Source organism: Schistocerca piceifrons, chromosome 2 (assembly GCF_021461385.2).
Source record: "Schistocerca piceifrons isolate TAMUIC-IGC-003096 chromosome 2, iqSchPice1.1, whole genome shotgun sequence".
Taxonomy (NCBI): Eukaryota; Metazoa; Arthropoda; class Insecta; order Orthoptera; family Acrididae; genus Schistocerca; species Schistocerca piceifrons.
This window is the reverse complement of record NC_060139.1, coordinates 256,123,966-256,143,278: the sequence shown is the minus strand read 5'-3', so window position 1 is coordinate 256,143,278 and position 19,313 is coordinate 256,123,966. Positions and strand designations below refer to the sequence as shown.

Here is a 19,313-nt window from a genome sequence, read left to right as displayed (position 1 = left end):
CATGAAAAAAACTGTCAAGATTTCTCTTCAAAATGACATATGTATGATATCTGTACAATGTTTGGTTGTTGTACAATATAACTGAAAGTGTTCCCAGACTTTATGTACAGCCTATATTTAACACGTTAACACATTTGTAATCAGATGTTTGGAGCTGTTTTACACATGAGAGATAGGATTGTTTAAAGAATCAGGAATTTACTGGTACATACTAATCTGGGGTATCCCTGGAAATAGTACCAGAATGCAAATTCCGGCTCCTCATTGAGACTTCGTCCAGTCGCAGTATAAATTTCGAAATTCTAATAAATCATATGGAATATGAACTAAACAGACTCCTCTGTTTTCGCTATGTTTTATGGTTTTCTAATTTTTTTGTACACAATACAATAACAAAACTTCAGAATATACAGTATTTTTCTTTTTTTTATACCGTGTGATTGAGTTTTCTACCAGTTCGTGACAACATACAACCGACCATGACAAAAACACTCTGATCGTAAATCGATTACAATGTATTTGAATGCCCCACCTTGAGCCGTCTGTATTGTTACTGCACAGGATACTGAATGGATAAGTTGGCATCACTGGTACACAGAGTATGAAGAGGCTTCTCCGGCACCTGTAGTAGCTTCAGGACATTATTTCGCATAGTTTTAATCTGTGAACGGGTAGCATTGCAAAGTTCCGAACGACTCATGTAGTGTAGTAGTAGTCTAACAATAAGCCTTCACCACTTTTAACCACTGGATCCTGTTTTCTTGTAGTACAGGTGCTTTTAGTGCCTTGCCTACTTAATGCTTGCTTGTTTCATTTACTCTTTCCCTTTCGTTTTTGTGTGTGTGTTCTTGTCATCTATTTTTATTACAGCTACATTTACTACGCGATGTTATACAAGTAGTGGGTCGGACGCCTGCCCATAAGCCATAAATACAACTTTCCTAATATAAAGAAAGGATAGTTGCTACTCACCATATAAAGGAGATGCTGGGTCGCGCGCGGCACGAAAGTCTTGTTGACCGAAAGCTCACTTTCCGACAGTGTTTTGTTGTGCCTATCTGCGGCCCAGCATATACGCTATATGGTGAGCAGCAACTATGCTTTTCACCATATTGTTATATGCCATCCTGGATTTCCCGTTCTATAATTTTTCCTAACATACAGATTGCTAAAACCGACTGCGTGGAAGAAAACTGCACATTTTCTTTCTCGTAGTCGGCTTTTACAGAAAACCTGGAGTGTTGTTTTAAAAAAAATTATAGCCTATATCCTCCCGAATGTTTATTTGGGTATCGCATAAAAATCTGACGAAAGTTGGTCAGGAAATTTTCGAGATTTTTACTAATAAATATCAGTACAGATCCGACCCTCACTTGAGCAATTTTATCTCTGCTGCCGTGTGATTTTCAGCTGTCTTGAAATAAAGGAAAAACGTGAGAGGCAGATGTTAGTGTTCTTCTGGGAGTTGTGAAGTGGGGCGGAGGTGAAGAGAGGCGCTCGCGTTTCTTTAATATATTGCCGGAATAAACGGTGAGTTAGCGTGGGCTATATTACTCACTAAACTTGTTAACGATTTTGTATTTATGTTGAAAAACTGACAGAGACAGTGAATATCGAACAAAGCAACTCAAAACGCCAAAGAAAGTTTAACTAACGTAAGTTGTGGTCGTGATGGGTTATGTATATACCAGTCGGTTGTAAGGATTCAACGCAGCAAGATTAACCATTTAGGACGCGTGGCAGAAAGGATCTACCATGCTGAACGTACCGATGAACACATCGTGAATGCAGCTGCCCGCTTTGTTGCTATATCAAGGCGGACGGTCCAACAGTGTACCACTCGAAGCCACGCATCACTGCTTAAAAACACAGGTCGCAAAAAGATCGGAGATGTGTCTCGTGCAGTGTCCGCTACAGTCCGTTTGAAACCTGACAGAAATTGCTGCTGTTAGTGAATCCCCGTCCATCCCAGTCCCGCGCAAACACTGTGAATGGAGCTGCATGCCACGGACATTTGGAACCGGGTATCTCGCAAAAGACCATTGCTCACAGGGGCACGTAAAATTCCACGTCTTCAATGGACCAACTAGCACAGAAACAGGACAGTAGCTGACTGGTGAAATACAGTGTGGGCGAGAACTCCCCGTATCCCCTAGTGTTAACTGATTTGATTTGTTTTAGCACAAACTTCATCGTAAATCGGTACGTTCCCCATCATGTTGTAAACACATTTTCATATCCTCCTTGTTCTTCTTGACGTATTTTTGGGCATATGCAGTGTTATACTGCGAAAGACACCATCAACAGCAGTTCTTGTAGCATCACGTTGTCCGGATCCATGCGTCTTAATGAGTCGTCAGGTATGGTGAGAAGGTCATATTGGTGGTCATTTCAAGGGAGCTGGTGTTGCTGATGAACCACGACCTATACACCGTCCTGGAAAGTGTTCGTGTAGAAACTTGCGCATTGCAAAAGCGTGATGAGATGGCGCTCTTTATTAACCACATTTGTAACATTTGTAAATAGTTAGCGCCATTAACAGTCTCTTATAAAAGGTAAAAGTACGGTCCAAGCAGATGTGCTGTCATCGTTGCCGGTATCATTACGTGGGGTAGGTTCATTTCTAATTCGACAAACAGCAATATTTCTAACACGTGAGCTGCGATAAATGGAACCTTTATCTGGGAACATAATCTTGGCACGGTTCACTGCATTTGGAAACTGAGTTAACCAAGCCCGGCATTCCGAAACGCGCTCGTTTCAGGTAGGTATCCGATAACTCTTTTTAGGAACGTCAGTCGAAAATGTCTGACCTTAACGATCTTTTTTCGTGTGATCTCGCATTGTTGTCCTCCGTATACCAAGTTCAGAAGCACTTTTACGTGTCACATGTTTCTTCTCGCGTCTTATTCCTTCCACTCCACGGCCTGTCTTTAACATTGCCAAAAGCAAAATAACGTCTTTCCCGATCCAGAAGTGTTGCCTTTCACAGCGGGTCCTTATTGAATCTTTCCTATAATGTCTAATTTTCCGCTCTGAGTGTTGTTCGTGCACCGACACACTTGTTATCAAGCACTTCTCAATCGTGCAACTATGGCCGTTCACATCTACCAAGGGTACATAGTAAAACTCCAATGCGGAAACGTAAACATGAGTTCCAGCAACCGATAAGAAGTAACATAGCTATCAATCTGCACAATAACATTTGATAACAAAAAGGGGTTTACTGGGGTACCGGGGACTTCTCGTCCACCCTGTATCATGAGGTCCAACGAGTAGTAATTTTGCTCTGCTTAAAATTATGCAAGGCACTGGGGGCACGGATGGTCAAATGAGGCGTGTAAGCTGCAGCTTATCTTTCTCCCCTTTTCCATCTGGGTTTCATTTGCTGGTGGTGTGGGAAGAAAGGCTGCTAATAAGCCTGCGCACGAGTTCACTTTTCTCTGATTTTGAAGTCATGGTCGTTTCGCGAGAGGTTTGGGGGAGGAAGTGACGTGTTGCTTGGCTGTCCTTGGAACGAACGCCTCGGAAGTTCAAAAGTACACTTCTCCGAGACGTCCTCAGAGCAGTCACTGTGCTTTGGTGTTCATATCAGTGGCTTCTTACAAAACTAACCCGTGACGTTAACCGCTGCTCATCTTTGGATCCTCTCTGTATCCTTTGTTAATCCTACCTAGTACGGGCATTCGACTAACAAGCAAAATGCAAGCGTTTGTCGTATAAAGGTCTCGTAACCTATCTCTTTCGTGGGTGCACTAGTTTTTTTCAGTCTTTCCATGAATCGGAGTGGAGCACCTGATTTCCAACGATTTGTTTTATGCGATCTATGCATTTCGCGTCCGTAGCGAATTATACACCTACCTATTTCACGGTTGCTGCTGTTTGTGGTGCTTGACGGTCAGTCGTGTACTCAAGTAACAACTTGCCCTTCCGTCTGTTTATACGCAATATGATACCAAGCGATGGTCCTGCACTTGTTTCCTTGCATTTCGCTACAATTTTCTGGCGTATAATACCTGTAATGCAGCGGAATTTCCGGCATTGCGTTTAGGTAAACGCACCGAGAATTCGATAGCCGCCTCTTCCATTAACGGCACGCAAACGATGTAAGCAATACAACATGTTTTATTAAAGAGTTGAAGAAGCGGTCAATATCGAAAACACTGGACGGATGATCTCAGCTTACAACATATCAGACGTTAAAATATCTGCAACGCAGCAATTGAAACGTAAAATGGTAGGGTTATATGAATTCTATTTTTGGCGGATAAACCACACGTTCTCACTTTGCAACAATCGTGCGAAAAAGCGTCCACCCCCCCCCCCCCCCCCGGTCTCTCTCTCTCTCTCTCTCTCGACGAAACAAAACGCAGAATTCGTGAGCGAGTACAGCCTCCAAAGAGATGTCAATATTTCTCCTTTGGAACCTATTAGGTGACAGGAAAATTGTCCTGTATCTAAATACAAACACTGATGTAATTCTCGTGCTTCGAAGCTTTGTTAAACAGAAAATTTCATGTTCAGAGTTATTCCCTACTTCTAACTAAAATAATTGTGGAAAAATTTAGCAAAATTACGAATTCCCCTGCCAATAAATGTAAAAACGATAATGAACCTGAAAAATATCGAAATTAATGCTAGAATAGCACGTTTCCTGAAATACACCGATATAAACATAAAGCATCAAATTTTGTAATGTGTAGATTTACACATGTATAAAATAATTGCATACAGCTATTGTTATTATCGTGTAACCACTCCGCCATAGGCCGTGCGTTCTGAACAGGTGCTCGATCATGTTGAAAGATGCAATCGCCATCCCCGAATTTCTCTTCAACATTGGGAAGCATGAAGGTGCTTAAAACATCAATATAGGCCTGTGATGTGATAATGCCATGCAAAACAAAGGCTGCAAGCTCCATCCATGAAAAACACGACCACACCATAACACCACCGCCTCCGAATTTTACTGTTGGCACTACACACGCTCGCAGATGACGTACACCGGGCATTCGCCATACCCACAACCTGCCATCGGATCGCCACATCGTGTACCGTGATTCGTCACTCCACACAACATTTTTCCACTGTTCAATCGTCCAATGTTTACGCTCCTTACACCAAGCGAGGCGTCGTTTGGCATTTACGGGCGTGATGTGTGGCTTATGAGCAGCCGCTCGACCATGAAATCAAGTTTTCTCACCTCCCGCCAAACTGCCATAGTACTCGCAGTGGATCCTGATGCAGTTTGGAATTCCTGTGTGATGATCTGGATAGATGTCTGCCTATCACACATTACGACCCTCTTCAACTGTCGACGGTCTCTGTCAGTCAACAGACGAGGTCGGCCTGTACGCTGTTGTGCTGTACGTGTCCCTTCACGTTTCCATTTCACTATCACATCGGAAACCGTGGACCTAGGGATGTTCAGGAGTGTGGAAAACTCCGGTACAGACGTATGACACAACTGACACCCAACCACCTGACCACGTTCGAAGACCGTGAGTTCCGCGGAGCACCCCACTCTGCTCTCTCACGATGTTTAGTGACTACTGAGGTCGCTGATATGGAGTACCTGCCAGTAGGTGGCAACACAATGCATCTAATATGAAAAACGTATGTTTTTGGGGGTGTCCGGATACTTTTGATCACATAGTGTAGGTGAGAAAAAGGTTAATACGCTTTCATGATGAGAAAACAATTTCATAATGAAAGTGTAAAGGAGTTCACAGACGTTTACGTTAAAATCCCAATATAGTTAAACAGAATCGTGATCGATAGTCTTAATATTGGGGACTGCGATCAATGAATTTCTTGAAAGAACTCATGTTCCTTCGGTGTGTTACTCCTTATTTGAGACAAATATTGTTTCACTGGCAGTTGGCTCATTTTCCTCTCTTAGGTACGCCAAGCAGCCTAGTGGTATAAAATATAACAAATGTATTTTCCATCATTTTTGAACGCGCATCCGCAACAGAACTATTTCTTCTTCCGAAATTTCGACTGATAACCATAAAGTCACCTTCAAGGTGAATCGGTGAAATATCGGAAGAAGAAATAATTTTGTCCAGGATACTCGCCCGAAAGATAATGGAGTATTGTATATGCCTGGAAAATTTCAAGAATTAACGCCGATATGACAACGGTCGCCTTCAACTACCGCGGTTACGGGCTGCATAGCAACCAACCGCTGTTGTGTACAACTCGAAAGAATAACAGCCGGGGACAATGGATAGCGTACAGAACCAACCCCGTGTTATGCGCTACAAAAGCCACCGCCCCCATAAGTTTCTCTCTAACGCTGCACGTCAGAGGTAAGGTGGGTGCTATATCACCGATATTTCAATACAGATACATGGAAGCAAGTCGCATGGACTGATGAACTGAGGCACAAGTCGATGGCTCTGGTATGTCCACAATCGCGGAAGGGGATGTATCCCTATGGTTACTGCAGCACTTTTCACGTAGGGTGATGGTATCCTTTTCTGACGGAACGAAATTGGCCCCGAGATGTCTGCCACAGATCCTCGACAATGAGGGAGGCAGGAGCCTGCCGCACAATGACGTACATTTCTTTGTCCACCTACAGCAGCCCTACACAAAAACTGTACCGCCACTGAGACATTGAACGAGCCATCACTGTAGCTGCGTCACAACACATCGCGGTATGCTCTGCGATCGTGGTGTGCTTGTGCGGTCGTCCATGCCACCTCACTTCAATTTCTTCATCAGTCTTCTGCCCGCAACGTCTTGCTCTTCCACGGACATTTTCATCCTCTTATTATTTGCTTCATTTATTCCAGTCTCTGTCTTCCTTTACAGTTTTCTACTCTCTGCGCTTCCTCTAGTGACACAGATTCCTTTCCTAGCCGATACTCTGAACGACATCATTTCTTAGCGTATGCATTTATTTATGAATTTATTTATTTTCAGCATCCTTCTGTAACAACGCTTGTTATACAATTCGACTGTCTTCTTTTTTCCCACACTTCATGATTCATTTTCCTACAATGCTGTGCTTCTAAACGTACATTCTCAACAACTTCTCCTTGCAGTTCGAGATTCTATATTAGTCGACTTCTTTTGGCCAGGAATGTCCTGTTTGCCTATGCTAGGCTGCTTTTTTATGTCCCCCTTCCTTCATCTGTTCAAATGGCTCTGAGCACTATGAGGGCATCAGTCCCCTAGAACTTCGAACTACTTAAACGTAACCAACCTAAGGACATCATGCACATCCATGCCCGAGGCAGGATTCGCGCGGTTACAGCCCGTAGCGCCTAGAACCGCTCGGCCACAGCGGCCGCCCTCCATCTGAGATGGATTATTTTGCTTTCAAAATAGCAGAATTTCTGCTTTTTATCTATTATATGGTCCCCAATTCTGAGGCTAACAAGTAAGTTCATTACTAATTCATCCCTGGAACTTCTCATTACTTCAGCATTTCTTTGGTTTACTTTAAATTCATGATGTACGAACAGTAAACTTTCCATTCTATTCAGCAAGTTCTGTAATCCTTCTCCACTTTCACTGACGATAGCTATGCCATAAGAGAATTCTGTCATTGATATCCTTTCACCATGAATTTTAATCCCACTCCCGAACCGTTCTTTTATTTCCGTCATTGTTTCCTCGATGTACAAAACTAACAAGACAGCATCCTTGTCTTAATTCCTTTTTAATCTGGGCATTTTCCTCTTGCTATTCTATTTTTGGGGCCCTCTTAGCTTAAGTATTTGTTATATATTGTCCATCTTTCCCTATAGCTTATACTTATTTTCTGAGCATTTGAAACGTCTTTAATGATTTTATATTGCTGAACGCTTTTTCTATGTAGGTAAGTCCAACCCATGCATGTGTCTTGATGTGGTTGGTTGGTTGGTTGAGACGGGGGTGCTAAGGGATCAAACAGCGATGTCGTCAAACCCTCTGTCAAGAGAGGCACTAAGTAGAGTTGGCGGCGTAAGCCAAAAACTTGATCGAACTGTGAAGGCACCGAAAGCAATATAGATGCAAGGGATCACAATTTAACGAGAGGTAAAAGTATAAGTATCAGGGCGGTATGCAGATCAGAGCCCTTCCTGTACCCTCCCCACACCCCAGGATCATCTGTGGCGACAGAATCATCATCCCGCCAGCCACACGGAGGGCCAAGACAGTGACGGAATAAATAATGCCTTCCAACCGGGAAATTCGTAATCGTGAAAATGAGAAGACTAAAAACATATCAGTCGTAACGACAATAGCAAAATAAGGTGATATAAATGATCATGTCCTGTGCCTTTATTTTTCTTAAGTCTTGCCTGTATTATTATGGAATATCTGTGCATCTGTGTGAGGACTGAAGAGTTTGTGGCAAACGGAACACTGTATGAAAGTCTCCGAGTTTTCTGCCGGATCCTAAAATCAACTTAATTCCGTATTTCGGCGATCCAACTGTCCGCCATCTCCAGGAGAACGCTGCTTCTGCTGCTGAGTCCCCCTGAAAACTTAGGACTCAGCAGCAACGTTCTCCTGAAGATGACGGACAGTTGGATCGACATAATTTGAATCAAGCAGATTGTATGTAATGGCAGCAAAGCCGAGAAGACTTTCAAGTCTTAGCACGACGGCAAAAACCTACGAAGTCGCAGAAAGCAGCAATCAGTTCTCAACGGAGAGAAATCTTCAGACATAAAAATAACTTCCGGAGCACCACAAAGGAGTGTTATAGGAACATTACTTTTCACAATAAATGATCTATTGGATAACGTCTGAAGTTCCAAGAGGCTTTTCGGGGATGATGCTGTTATACAGGGTGTTACAAAAAGGTACGGCCAAACTTTCAGGAAACATTCCTCACACACAAAGAAAGAAAATATGTTATGTGGACATGTGTCCGGAAACACTTACTTTCCATGTTAGAGCTCATTTTATTACTTCTCTTCAAATCACATTAATCATGGAATGGAAACACACACCAACAGAACGTACCAGCGTGACTTCAAAAACTTTGTTACAGGAAATGTTCAAAATGTCCTCCGTTAGCGAGGATACATGCATCCACCCTCCGTCGCATGGAATCCCTGATGCGCTGGTGCAATCCTGGAGAATGGCGTCTTGTATCACAGCCGTCCACAATACGAGCACGAAGAGTCTCTGCATTTCGTACCGGGGTTGCGTAGACAAGAGCTTTCAAATGCCCCCATAAATGAAAGTCAAGAGGGTTGAGGTCAGGAGAGCGTGGAGGCCATAGAATTGGTCCGGCTCTACCAATCCATCGGTCACCGAATCTGTTGTTGAGAAGCGTACGAACACTTCGACTGAAATGTGCAGGAGCTCCATCGTGCATGAACCACACGTTGTGTCGTACTTGTAAAGGCACATGTTCTAGCAGCACAGGTAGAGTGTCCCGTATGAAATCATGATAACGTGCTCCATTGAGCGTAGGTGGAAGAAACTAAAATGAGCTCTAACATGGAAATTAAGCGTTTCCGGACACATGTCCACATATCATCATTTCTTTATTTGTGTGTGAGGAATGTTTCCTGAAAGTTTGGCCGTACCTTTTTGTAACACCCTGTATACAGTGAAGTCGTAGGGCTAGAAAATTGTAGCGAAATGCAGGAAGACATTTAAGGGTTTGACGCTTGGTGCAACGGTCGGCAGTGACCCTAAACACAAACAAATGTTACGTGTTGGGCATAACTAAGCAGAAAGACGATTACCGTAGGCCCTAGATTATACTATTGCAGAACGATCACTGGAAGCATTCATATCCGTAACATATTTGGCAATAAGCATCTGGTGCGATTCAAAGTGGAATGGCAACAGCAAACAAATCGCAGGTAAGGCAGACGCCACACAGATTCATTGGAAGAATCCTCGGGAAGTTTAGTCCATCTACAAGTGAGGTAGCTTACGAAAATCGCGTTCCACGAATCTAATACTGATCGTCTGGGATTTGTACCAGATAGGATTGATACAAGAAGCAGGAAAGAGCCAAGGACGAGTAGCACGGTTCTTTACAGGTCCATTAAGCAAGTGCGAAAGCGTCACGGAGATGCTCGGCGAACTCCTAGTGGCAGACGATACAAGAGAGCCGTCTGCATCAAGTTGTGATTTACTGTTAGCATAACGTTCCTACAAGGGCCTACCAATATAGTGGTCCCTCTTACGCACATTTCGCGAAAAACCCATGAACGTACAATTACAGATACTCGAGCTCACACGGAGACTTACAAACAATCGTTCTTCCCGCGAAACATTCGCGACTGGAACAGGCAAAGGGGGAAATGTACACAAAGTACCCTCCGCCACATACCGTAAGGTGAGTTGCGGAGTATAGATGTAGAGTGTCAAGCGCAAGTTCACCACTGACTCTCTGGATCTTCTCCTTTCCTAAAGCCAAACCTCTCGCCATCTAACGAATCTGCAGTATTATCAGGAACAACAGCGACGCCATCGACGTAAACGTGCGTGCCTTGGAACCAAATGCGACCATCGTCAGTGAGTTGTGAGAGGATGTTGTGCAAGCTTGGATTCGGATGGATACCCTACGTTTTCTGTTGATGTTCTACTTTTGGTTTACTATGGGTTCTAAGAGAGATTTCAAAAATAACGGATGTTTTCCGTTCGAATAACTGTAGTTGCACTATATTACGTTGCCGCGTGGAATTTATGAACAGATCGTATAAGCTCTAGACGTGCTACGCTAACTAGTTGGCAACTAAACTGACCCGGTCAAGCGAACTTAAAACAACCGTCTACAAACTCGTGTTTGCTTACTACGCAAATTACTTGTTGCGGATCTTGATACTCATCAACAGATATTGATATGACATCTGACGACTACGGCGAAAAAGAAATGATCAGAATAAATGTGCACAATTTGTAAGCTCTTGCAGTCCTGGAGAAAGTGCTGAAGCATCCATTATAAGTACTAAGCCTATTAAAGTCAGAGCCAGGATCAGCTGCGTCTGTATATTTTCAGAATTATGTAACTTTGTTTTTATAACGTATAGGCAGACCAGCACGAACTACGCCACTTGACGCGGCATTTCAGGTGATATCTGCTGTCGACTGAAAAAGTCGTTAAAGCTGTGTTTTTTTACAGAAGAAGATATAAATTTTAATTTTACTAGCCCAATCGCTGGAACAACCTCAGATTAGTCAAGTGTAATACTCAGTTCTATAATATTTATTGATGGTGGCGGCAAAACGCAATGGAACGCAGCAACATCAGTCTAATTTAAGCTTGATCTCGCGAATGGGCGCCTAAAATTATGATTTAGGTTTATTGTTAATGAAAACCAAATCGGCTGTTTTCTTTTGACATCGAGCATCGCACGGAACATCACATGAGCAGATATAGCAGACTCCGCCTATAAATACATAAAAAAAATCTTCAAAGACAGTACCTGATTTATATATGTACACCTACTTACATCTTCCGCAGCATCACGATCTCCACAACCAGCGTCCTCTACTCCATTGTAGCGCTTCTGTAAGTCGTCAGACCTCTTGCAACTTGTTTGGAAGTCATAGAATAACTCAATTTTGTATATGCAGTTGGGGCAGATAAGCGACGACAAACCATCATCCTTTGACACCTGCAACAACAGCATGCACTTACTGGCCGTATCTCCAGTAATTAAGAAAATTTTAATTTTCCGGCTAGCTCTCTCGCATTTATAAACAGCTCGAAATCTGAAACGAAACAATAGGGAAGGCTTTCGGTATCTTTTTGAACTGTTAATGATAGAACAGGTTATAACTGAGCAACTGTTACATAAAAATTTAACATCATACAAGAAATAGCACAAAAGTCTGAGGAAGGAAATCTGCTGCGAATACGTACATGTCTGCAGCAAAAGAGATGAAATAATTAGCTGGTAACAGGAATAAAGTCCCTTAATATGTCCATTTTTTAAATTATAATCCTGATATTGAATGATGAAAGCTTCCATACCAGTTTTCTCTTTTGAAAGTAACCTATACTGTATCAATTTCTATACTAATGCAGAAGAAATGAATATCATTGTATTAATATAGCCTAAAGGGAAGGAAGATGCCTGTGGTTTTCCTAGATGTAGGAAAGCAACTGCTGGGTGAATAGTATGTATCCCTTCATATATTTTATAGTGCCTTACAGAGAATCTACGTTTATTTCTCTAGAGAAGAGCTGAGAGACAGTGATTATGTTATTACGCACCATTTCTCATTCTCTACCAATCACATAATTATATCTGACACTATTAATAGTGACAGACATTCCTTCTGACAGGGAAAGATCTCTTAAAGGAGATGTTTGTTACAGACATTGTTGTGAAATGCATCATGAACATGGCCATAGTTAATGGTAACTTACATTCTCAACAACACTACACATTATAATATAAACATACCAATCATACAATTAACTAGATTACAGTAACAATGTAATGAGTAGAAATGTTTGAAGTTTATGTTGTTTTGACCCATAGTGGCAAATTATTATATATTTTTGTTCTGTACTACCATAACAATAATCCTTTTTAGTCAATAGAATTTTTAACTGGCCCATACGTTTACCTAAAAAACACAGCGATGATGAATTTGTGAAATTGTTCTAAAAAACCAGCACTGTGAATATCCACAAAGGCTAATCAAACAGTTTACCCTAGGTCGAGATAATACACTTATAATGAGAGAGTCTCACCAGTTGACTTCCTAGTGAAATACACTACAGTTATTTACATCTGGAGATTTTCTAGTTATTTTAATTTACATTGTCTGAAGTACAGAAAGCTCACTCTCAAGCATCCCCCCACTGTTCCTTTTTCTAGTTGTAACCTTGTTTTGAAATTCACAATAATTCCTTTTTAGTAATTATTAACTTTAATGACTCAAAGCTACACTATTGAGATTTCATTACATCAGTGCTATTTTTACAAGACTGACCCCAGTAATGCACTTACAATGTATAACAAAACTGCATTTAAAATGATATGGATGTTTATTACCCAAGAAAGACCAATAAAAAAGGATATTAGTACAGAATTAGTAAGGATTTATCATTTGCAAACCTAAAACATGATCCAATATGAGAGTCGTAAATGAGGGCAGTATAGAAGCATAAATTTGATATTTTTAGAAAACACCAACTCAAATACATGAAACATATTAATGGTTACAAATTACACAACAAACACAATGGATACCTGAGGAATGTTACAACTAACAAACCACTAAAAATATGGAACTTTCACAAACTGACACATATACTGAACTTGTGTTTATTACGCATCAATGAACGTACTGCCTACCAATGAGCAAGTAAAATTGAAGTACAGTCATTGCCTGGAACTCCACATGTAAACTGTTGTCACAACTTTTTTCTTTGTTATTTCTTGCATAAGAGCTATTATAAATCAAAATAAAGCATATCTGGTTTCCAGTTTGAGAAGTATTTCATAAATCTTGTCTTTCTATATTTCAAATATATGACTTAATTAAAAGTAGCAAATGCCAAGAAATTATCTGTACACAAAATGTGTCAGAATAAATGATACAAAACCACGATAGGTAGCAAAAATCTATTTTGCTAATTTCCATGAAACATAATGTTACTATTTCTACTAACCAAGGTATATGTAACACTTTAATCTGTATGTGAGCAGAACTAGTATATCAAACAAATAATCAAACAGTGCTATATTCAGTTTTCTTATTTATGGTAGTAATATAACAAACAAGTTCATTTCTGCAGCTTGCATGACAAGGTAGTGAGAAAGTAATTTTCATACATCATGGTGTCAATAACTATTAAAGCTTATTTCCAATGCCCCAATATATACCCAAAATATTGACAAGCTAATACATATCAGCTTAACATGATCCCTAACCTTTGAATTTGTCACAATACTTCCATTATCCAATTTAAATACACACACTGTGTACTACAGAAACAATCGAAACAAATTATTTTTGTCAGTACAAAAAAAGCTGTATACCTAAATCAAAATCATACTATCCTGTTTTATCTACATTCCAGTCTGTATCTCACAATTGTAAAATTCTCACTTTATTTTTGTAGAGTCATAATTGTACAACACTTATTGTAGGTGGCAATAGGTTATTATACCCAAAATAGTCATACATTACATGAATCTGCACTGAAAAGTCATCTGTCACATTTTTAATGACTTACTCTATGCCTCTTCAATGAGAATTTAAGAAAAAATGTATCACATCAAACAATTGTAATCCCTGTTTATTTCTAGGATTACTTTCTACAGTGATCTTTTACATAAGATGCAAATTGCTTACACATAATTTTTGCACCAAGTGTTTATTTTACCCTGGAAATTTTATTGGGGTTCACGTATGTATTATTGACAACAAAGTTTGGCTGATTTTTCATTTTATGCAACTGGTGTTTGCTTATCTACAAATGAATATTTATGTAAAGTGTTATTGTTTCCCCATCCTAAGTATAATACAAATTTAGAAAGTCAGAAAAATGGCAATATTATGGAAAGTATAGATTGCTACTCACCATTTAGTGGAGAAGTTGAATTCCAGAAACGGAAAACAATAAGCCTGCTAAACAAGTCTGCAACTCATCTCCACTACATGGTGAGTAGCAATCTACACTTTTCGTAATATTGTCATTATTCCATCCTGAATTTTCCAGTGTTTAAAAGTTAGAAAACTTAACCAGATTCTTTTTCCAAAAAAAGTTTTGCTCTTTGTGTTCCACAGTTTTGAAATAACTAATTAATAACATTTCTATATCACTAAAGGCTGCTACTGCAGAAGATAAAATACTTATAGCAGAAAGAGCAACTACTGGTGGAGTCCATGTTCGCCATTAACTATTTGTGTGTTGGAATTGTGTGTGGAATTTTATTTTGTAACAAACAGTATTCTTTAACGCAATAAGTTTCTCCCCACCAGGCTCAAGATAATTTGTTGGAGAGTTTTATAGTAGATAGTTTTATTACTTACATTTCTGAGGTTTCTAGTTGTGCCTTCTGTTTGCTGGGAGCTTTTCAGCAAAAGACTTAACTCCAGCATTAACCCAATTTAAGGATGTCAAGCGAGAGTTCAAACAATTATGCATTTTTATAACCAATAATGTTATTGAAAAGTAAATGCGGTGGAAAGGTAGTGTAAGACAGTTCTGTAGGATGTTCTGTTATTAACTTTCCCCAACATTCTTAACCCTCAGTTTTGTGGAATCAATGCTTTACATGATTTTGGTGACAGAAGCTGTGTAATTACATGTATACCACTAACAAAGATTTCCAACATTTGATCCTATATGTATGTGCCTTAGGACTTCATGGTAGTTCACATGACTTCCACTCTGGCAATGTTTTGAGTATTCAAAAATAAGAAGAGAGTAAAAGACCCTGCATAAGTGGCAGTGTGTGTGGATTCTTGAAGAAAAAAAAGCACTATCAGAAACAGGAGCATGGCTATTTTTCTCAGCTAAGCCTTTGGGCCAATTACAAATTTTGCTTGCTTCCTCAACAGTATGGAAAAAAAATGTAAACTATACAATCATTTGCCTCTATAGGTTAAAACAAGATGGACTTCATAAATGTAAAGAAAGCCAAACTGTGTTCTTAATCAGATAATCATTCCACTTTCATTCTACTTGCCCATATGGACAGATACAAATATTACACAAGGATTTATCTTTCACTTATATGTACCTGACAGCCGCATAAATACACCATAGTTAAGCTACAAATGTACACGGTTTACAAGCAACTAATAAACGGACAAGAAAATCAATATGAGAAGAAAGCACAGTATGTCAAATGATGTCACATATTTGGGACTAACAAGAAATTTAAATGGATGCCACTAGTTTCACATTGTCTGTGGTTATTCAAATAGAGTATTATGTCATATAAACTGGTTTACACGAGAAGCAGGCATGCAGTGTAGACTTGCAAAGAATACTCTTGATATTGGATATAAAAATAAAATGAACATTACTTACTGGCTTATAACTAATGTATGTTTTCAGCAATGGAAAATCCAGGATGGGATGTAACAATATCATGAAAAGGATGGTTGCTACTCACCACATAGTGGAGATGATGAGTTGTGGATAGGCACATCACAAACACTGCCAGAAAATTATCTTTTGGCCATTAAGGTCTTCAGACACACACACACACACACACACACACACACACACACACACACACACACACACAAGTGCGCGCTCGAGATCGCAGTCTCTGCCTGCTGAGGCTGCATGTATGTGTTCCATGTTACAGAATACTTAATGCTTCCGAAGTTCAGGTTTGTTTTAAAATTTGTTATTAACCTTTATCAAATTTTAAAATTACTACTCAAATTATGTTTATTTCAGCATGTACAGCAAAATGTTACATTACTTGAGAAATATTATATACTTACACTCCTGTTCAGCATATAACTAGAGATAATGCACAGAAACCACATTTATGTTTCATTTTCCTGGCGATATTGTACTTTTTCAATACCATATTCAATTTGAGAATACTACCTTTAACTTACAGCTACTTTTTTTTGCATCAGTTCTTAAATGTATCATAAAATGAGTGTCCACTGCTTTTGCTTACGTTTTCCTACTTACTGCTTTTCTTTTCTTAATTTTTACTGGAGCATATACTGTATGTCACACTACAAATTAATTTAGAAATTAACTTAGTTATTGCTTAATTTATCAGTTACTGTGTCATTTAGTATCATAACTTTTGTTACATGTACTAGTGTTTAATATCTCTGTAAATATTGTAGACTTTTCTACAAAGACTTAGAGCAACATGTTACACCCTCTAAACTGTACATCCCAATCAACAGATAGTTTCAATACTGTCTTCTCCCAGCCCACACGCACTGCTGACAATGGTAATGGATGTTTTATTCATCAGGTTAATGGGTATTATATTCCAAGGATATTTTACCTTCTACCCAAGTTACCTCTGAGACTCACCTCCCTAAAGCTTGATGTTACCGGTAGAAACAAAAATGTGTAATACAGCTCTACACATTTATACAAATTATGAACTATAACCACAGCTGATAAACCGTCTTCAACTCTTCCTCCTAAATAATGTATTTTTTCCTCCTAAACAGTGTCCCTCTTCCTAGAGATCACAAATAACCATTTTACCTCTTTTTTAGTGTTAGTTTGTACTTACCAGTGCAGGTTATTTTTCCATGCGGGCAGCTAATGTTTCCCAGTTCAAAGAATATATTCCTTCCCAATCCTATGACGTGACTAATTGCAGCTGAAGAATTCTAGCTAGTATTTGTTATCCTACAGAAGCATCACAGAGCTTCATTGGAAACCACAGTCTATATCCTTCACCAGGAAGGATCAATGTATTTTCTTAGAGCAATAGGTATATGACTAATTTTAGTTTTATCCTGTGTGCGAACACGTTTCAGTTTTCATCACTGCAATTTCCATTTTCAACAAAGGAATGCATGAGCAGTACATTCTGTTTTCTGGAAAGTGGCACTGCTGTTACTACAAATATACCAGTCCTGTGCTGTCCAAGTTAATCTACTACATATATGTAGCACCTGTGTACCTTCTGCAATTTTGTCACAATTATCAAAGATATATACAATGTGTAAATTTTTGAGTAAACTTCTTGACAGAGGTGTACAGCAAGAGTGAAAATTTTAATACCTTCAAGAACTGGGTGAAACATCATAAAATGATAAGTGTGCAGATTTTTCCTTCAGCTCTTCTGTATACAACTATTATATTTTGGTACCGAGTTGCTACAGGGCCTGTCAAAGGTAAGTGAATGAGCAAATATCACACCATTTCATAAGTTTTCCCTTATGATAATCTGAATTTATGAGCCACTTTGGACTAAAATAATGATACTATCATGATAAGAGCCATTACACAATCTAAGACTCAGGACCATGTGAATTAGTACAGAGCTTTCCATATGAGATAAGCACTGGGTATGAAAATACTTGTACAATCACCTTTCCTCTGTTTTGTTTGGTTTCCCCAGTAAACTTCAAGCAAATGGTAGGAAGGGGAAATAGTTTCACAATTAATGTCCACATACATGCTTTTCTAACCAGCCTTATGATGTATATTGCTAAAGGAGTTACTATCCTGGAATCAACTACCAGTTGCAAGGTGCCTATCTAATACTTCCAGGGGCAACAAAAATTTGATTTTCAATATTTCATGTAATGACTGACTGAATTTAAAAAGAATTAAAATGCTGTCATAATATATGCAATAAGAGGTATAATCTGATGATAAAAGTTTAACACAACAAAAAAATATTACCGTTAGAAAATGTGTGTTTCTCTGGAGCCAGTGTAATTGAAAGCATGCAAATACCCAGACTTTATTCATCCAGTAATTGAGAGAGAGAGCACTTAGCAACTTCCAACAAACTTTAAGCTTAATTTCAAACCTTTCCTAAACTTCCTCTCACTCTCGCACTTAAAGTGAAACATTTAACACATTAACTCACTTGTAATGAGATGTTTGAAGCTGTTTTGTACAAGGGAGTCCGATTCTTTACAGAATCGGTGATTTAATGGTTTGTCTCAAATGCCCACAACAACTGATAACCTAAATTAAAGCTTGAATAACTCATACACTACTTTATGGGCACATTAGATCAAATTTTATCTACATGTAACTCCTACTCTGACTGAAAGTACCCTTTATCATTCTATCTGTTGTATTCTCACTGAATTTGTTTGATATCATAAAGGGGTCACATTCTGCACTATCACAGATTTATGAATGAAAGTCCAAAGGCTCAATGTCAGTAGTTCATTTCACTATTTGTCATCATCCAATGTACATAAGCATTGATTTAGTATTTATAGATTACACCGAAGAATCAACTCCATATCATCTGCATCCAAAAATCTACTCTCAATTATGCCTGAAATTGAAAACACATGGATAAGCCATTATTTGTTACTTCTTCAAGAAATGTTACATTATTATGTCTTTAAATAAATAATTGGAGTACAGGCACTATAATTTCACAACAGCATCCATTTATTTACAATTATTTTGTACAATAACACTTTGCCCAGATAAGGACATGAAAGGAGGACAGAAGCAGGACTTGAGACAAAATCATGAGTTCTGTGAATAAACTATTGGCTAAAAGAGCAGATAAGAGCAAGGATCACACTTTTAAAAAACATCAATGTCACCTCACTTTGGATTAAGATAAGTTTTCGAAGAAATAGTGATGAATCTACTGCCAAGTCTTGCCCTCAATTAACAATACAATAGGAAAGAACCCCCCAAACAAATGTATTACTACTTTACCAATTAATTAGTG

At 39.2% G+C, this 19,313-nt stretch overlaps 1 protein-coding gene across 2 annotated transcripts in view; it reads right to left on the bottom strand.

Annotated features, from left to right (window-relative positions):
• Nucleotides 1-19,313, bottom strand: part of LOC124776754 — a 73,987-nt gene that overhangs the window by 46,665 nt on the left and 8,009 nt on the right. The window contains exon 2 of one of the 2 annotated variants that reach the window (XM_047251882.1): nucleotides 11,424-11,588. In XM_047251882.1, the coding sequence (XP_047107838.1) occupies nucleotides 11,424-11,588 (165 nt within the window). Of the gene's footprint in view, nucleotides 1-11,423; nucleotides 11,686-19,313 lie in introns of both variants that reach the window. The other variant, XM_047251883.1, reaches the window with a different exon arrangement.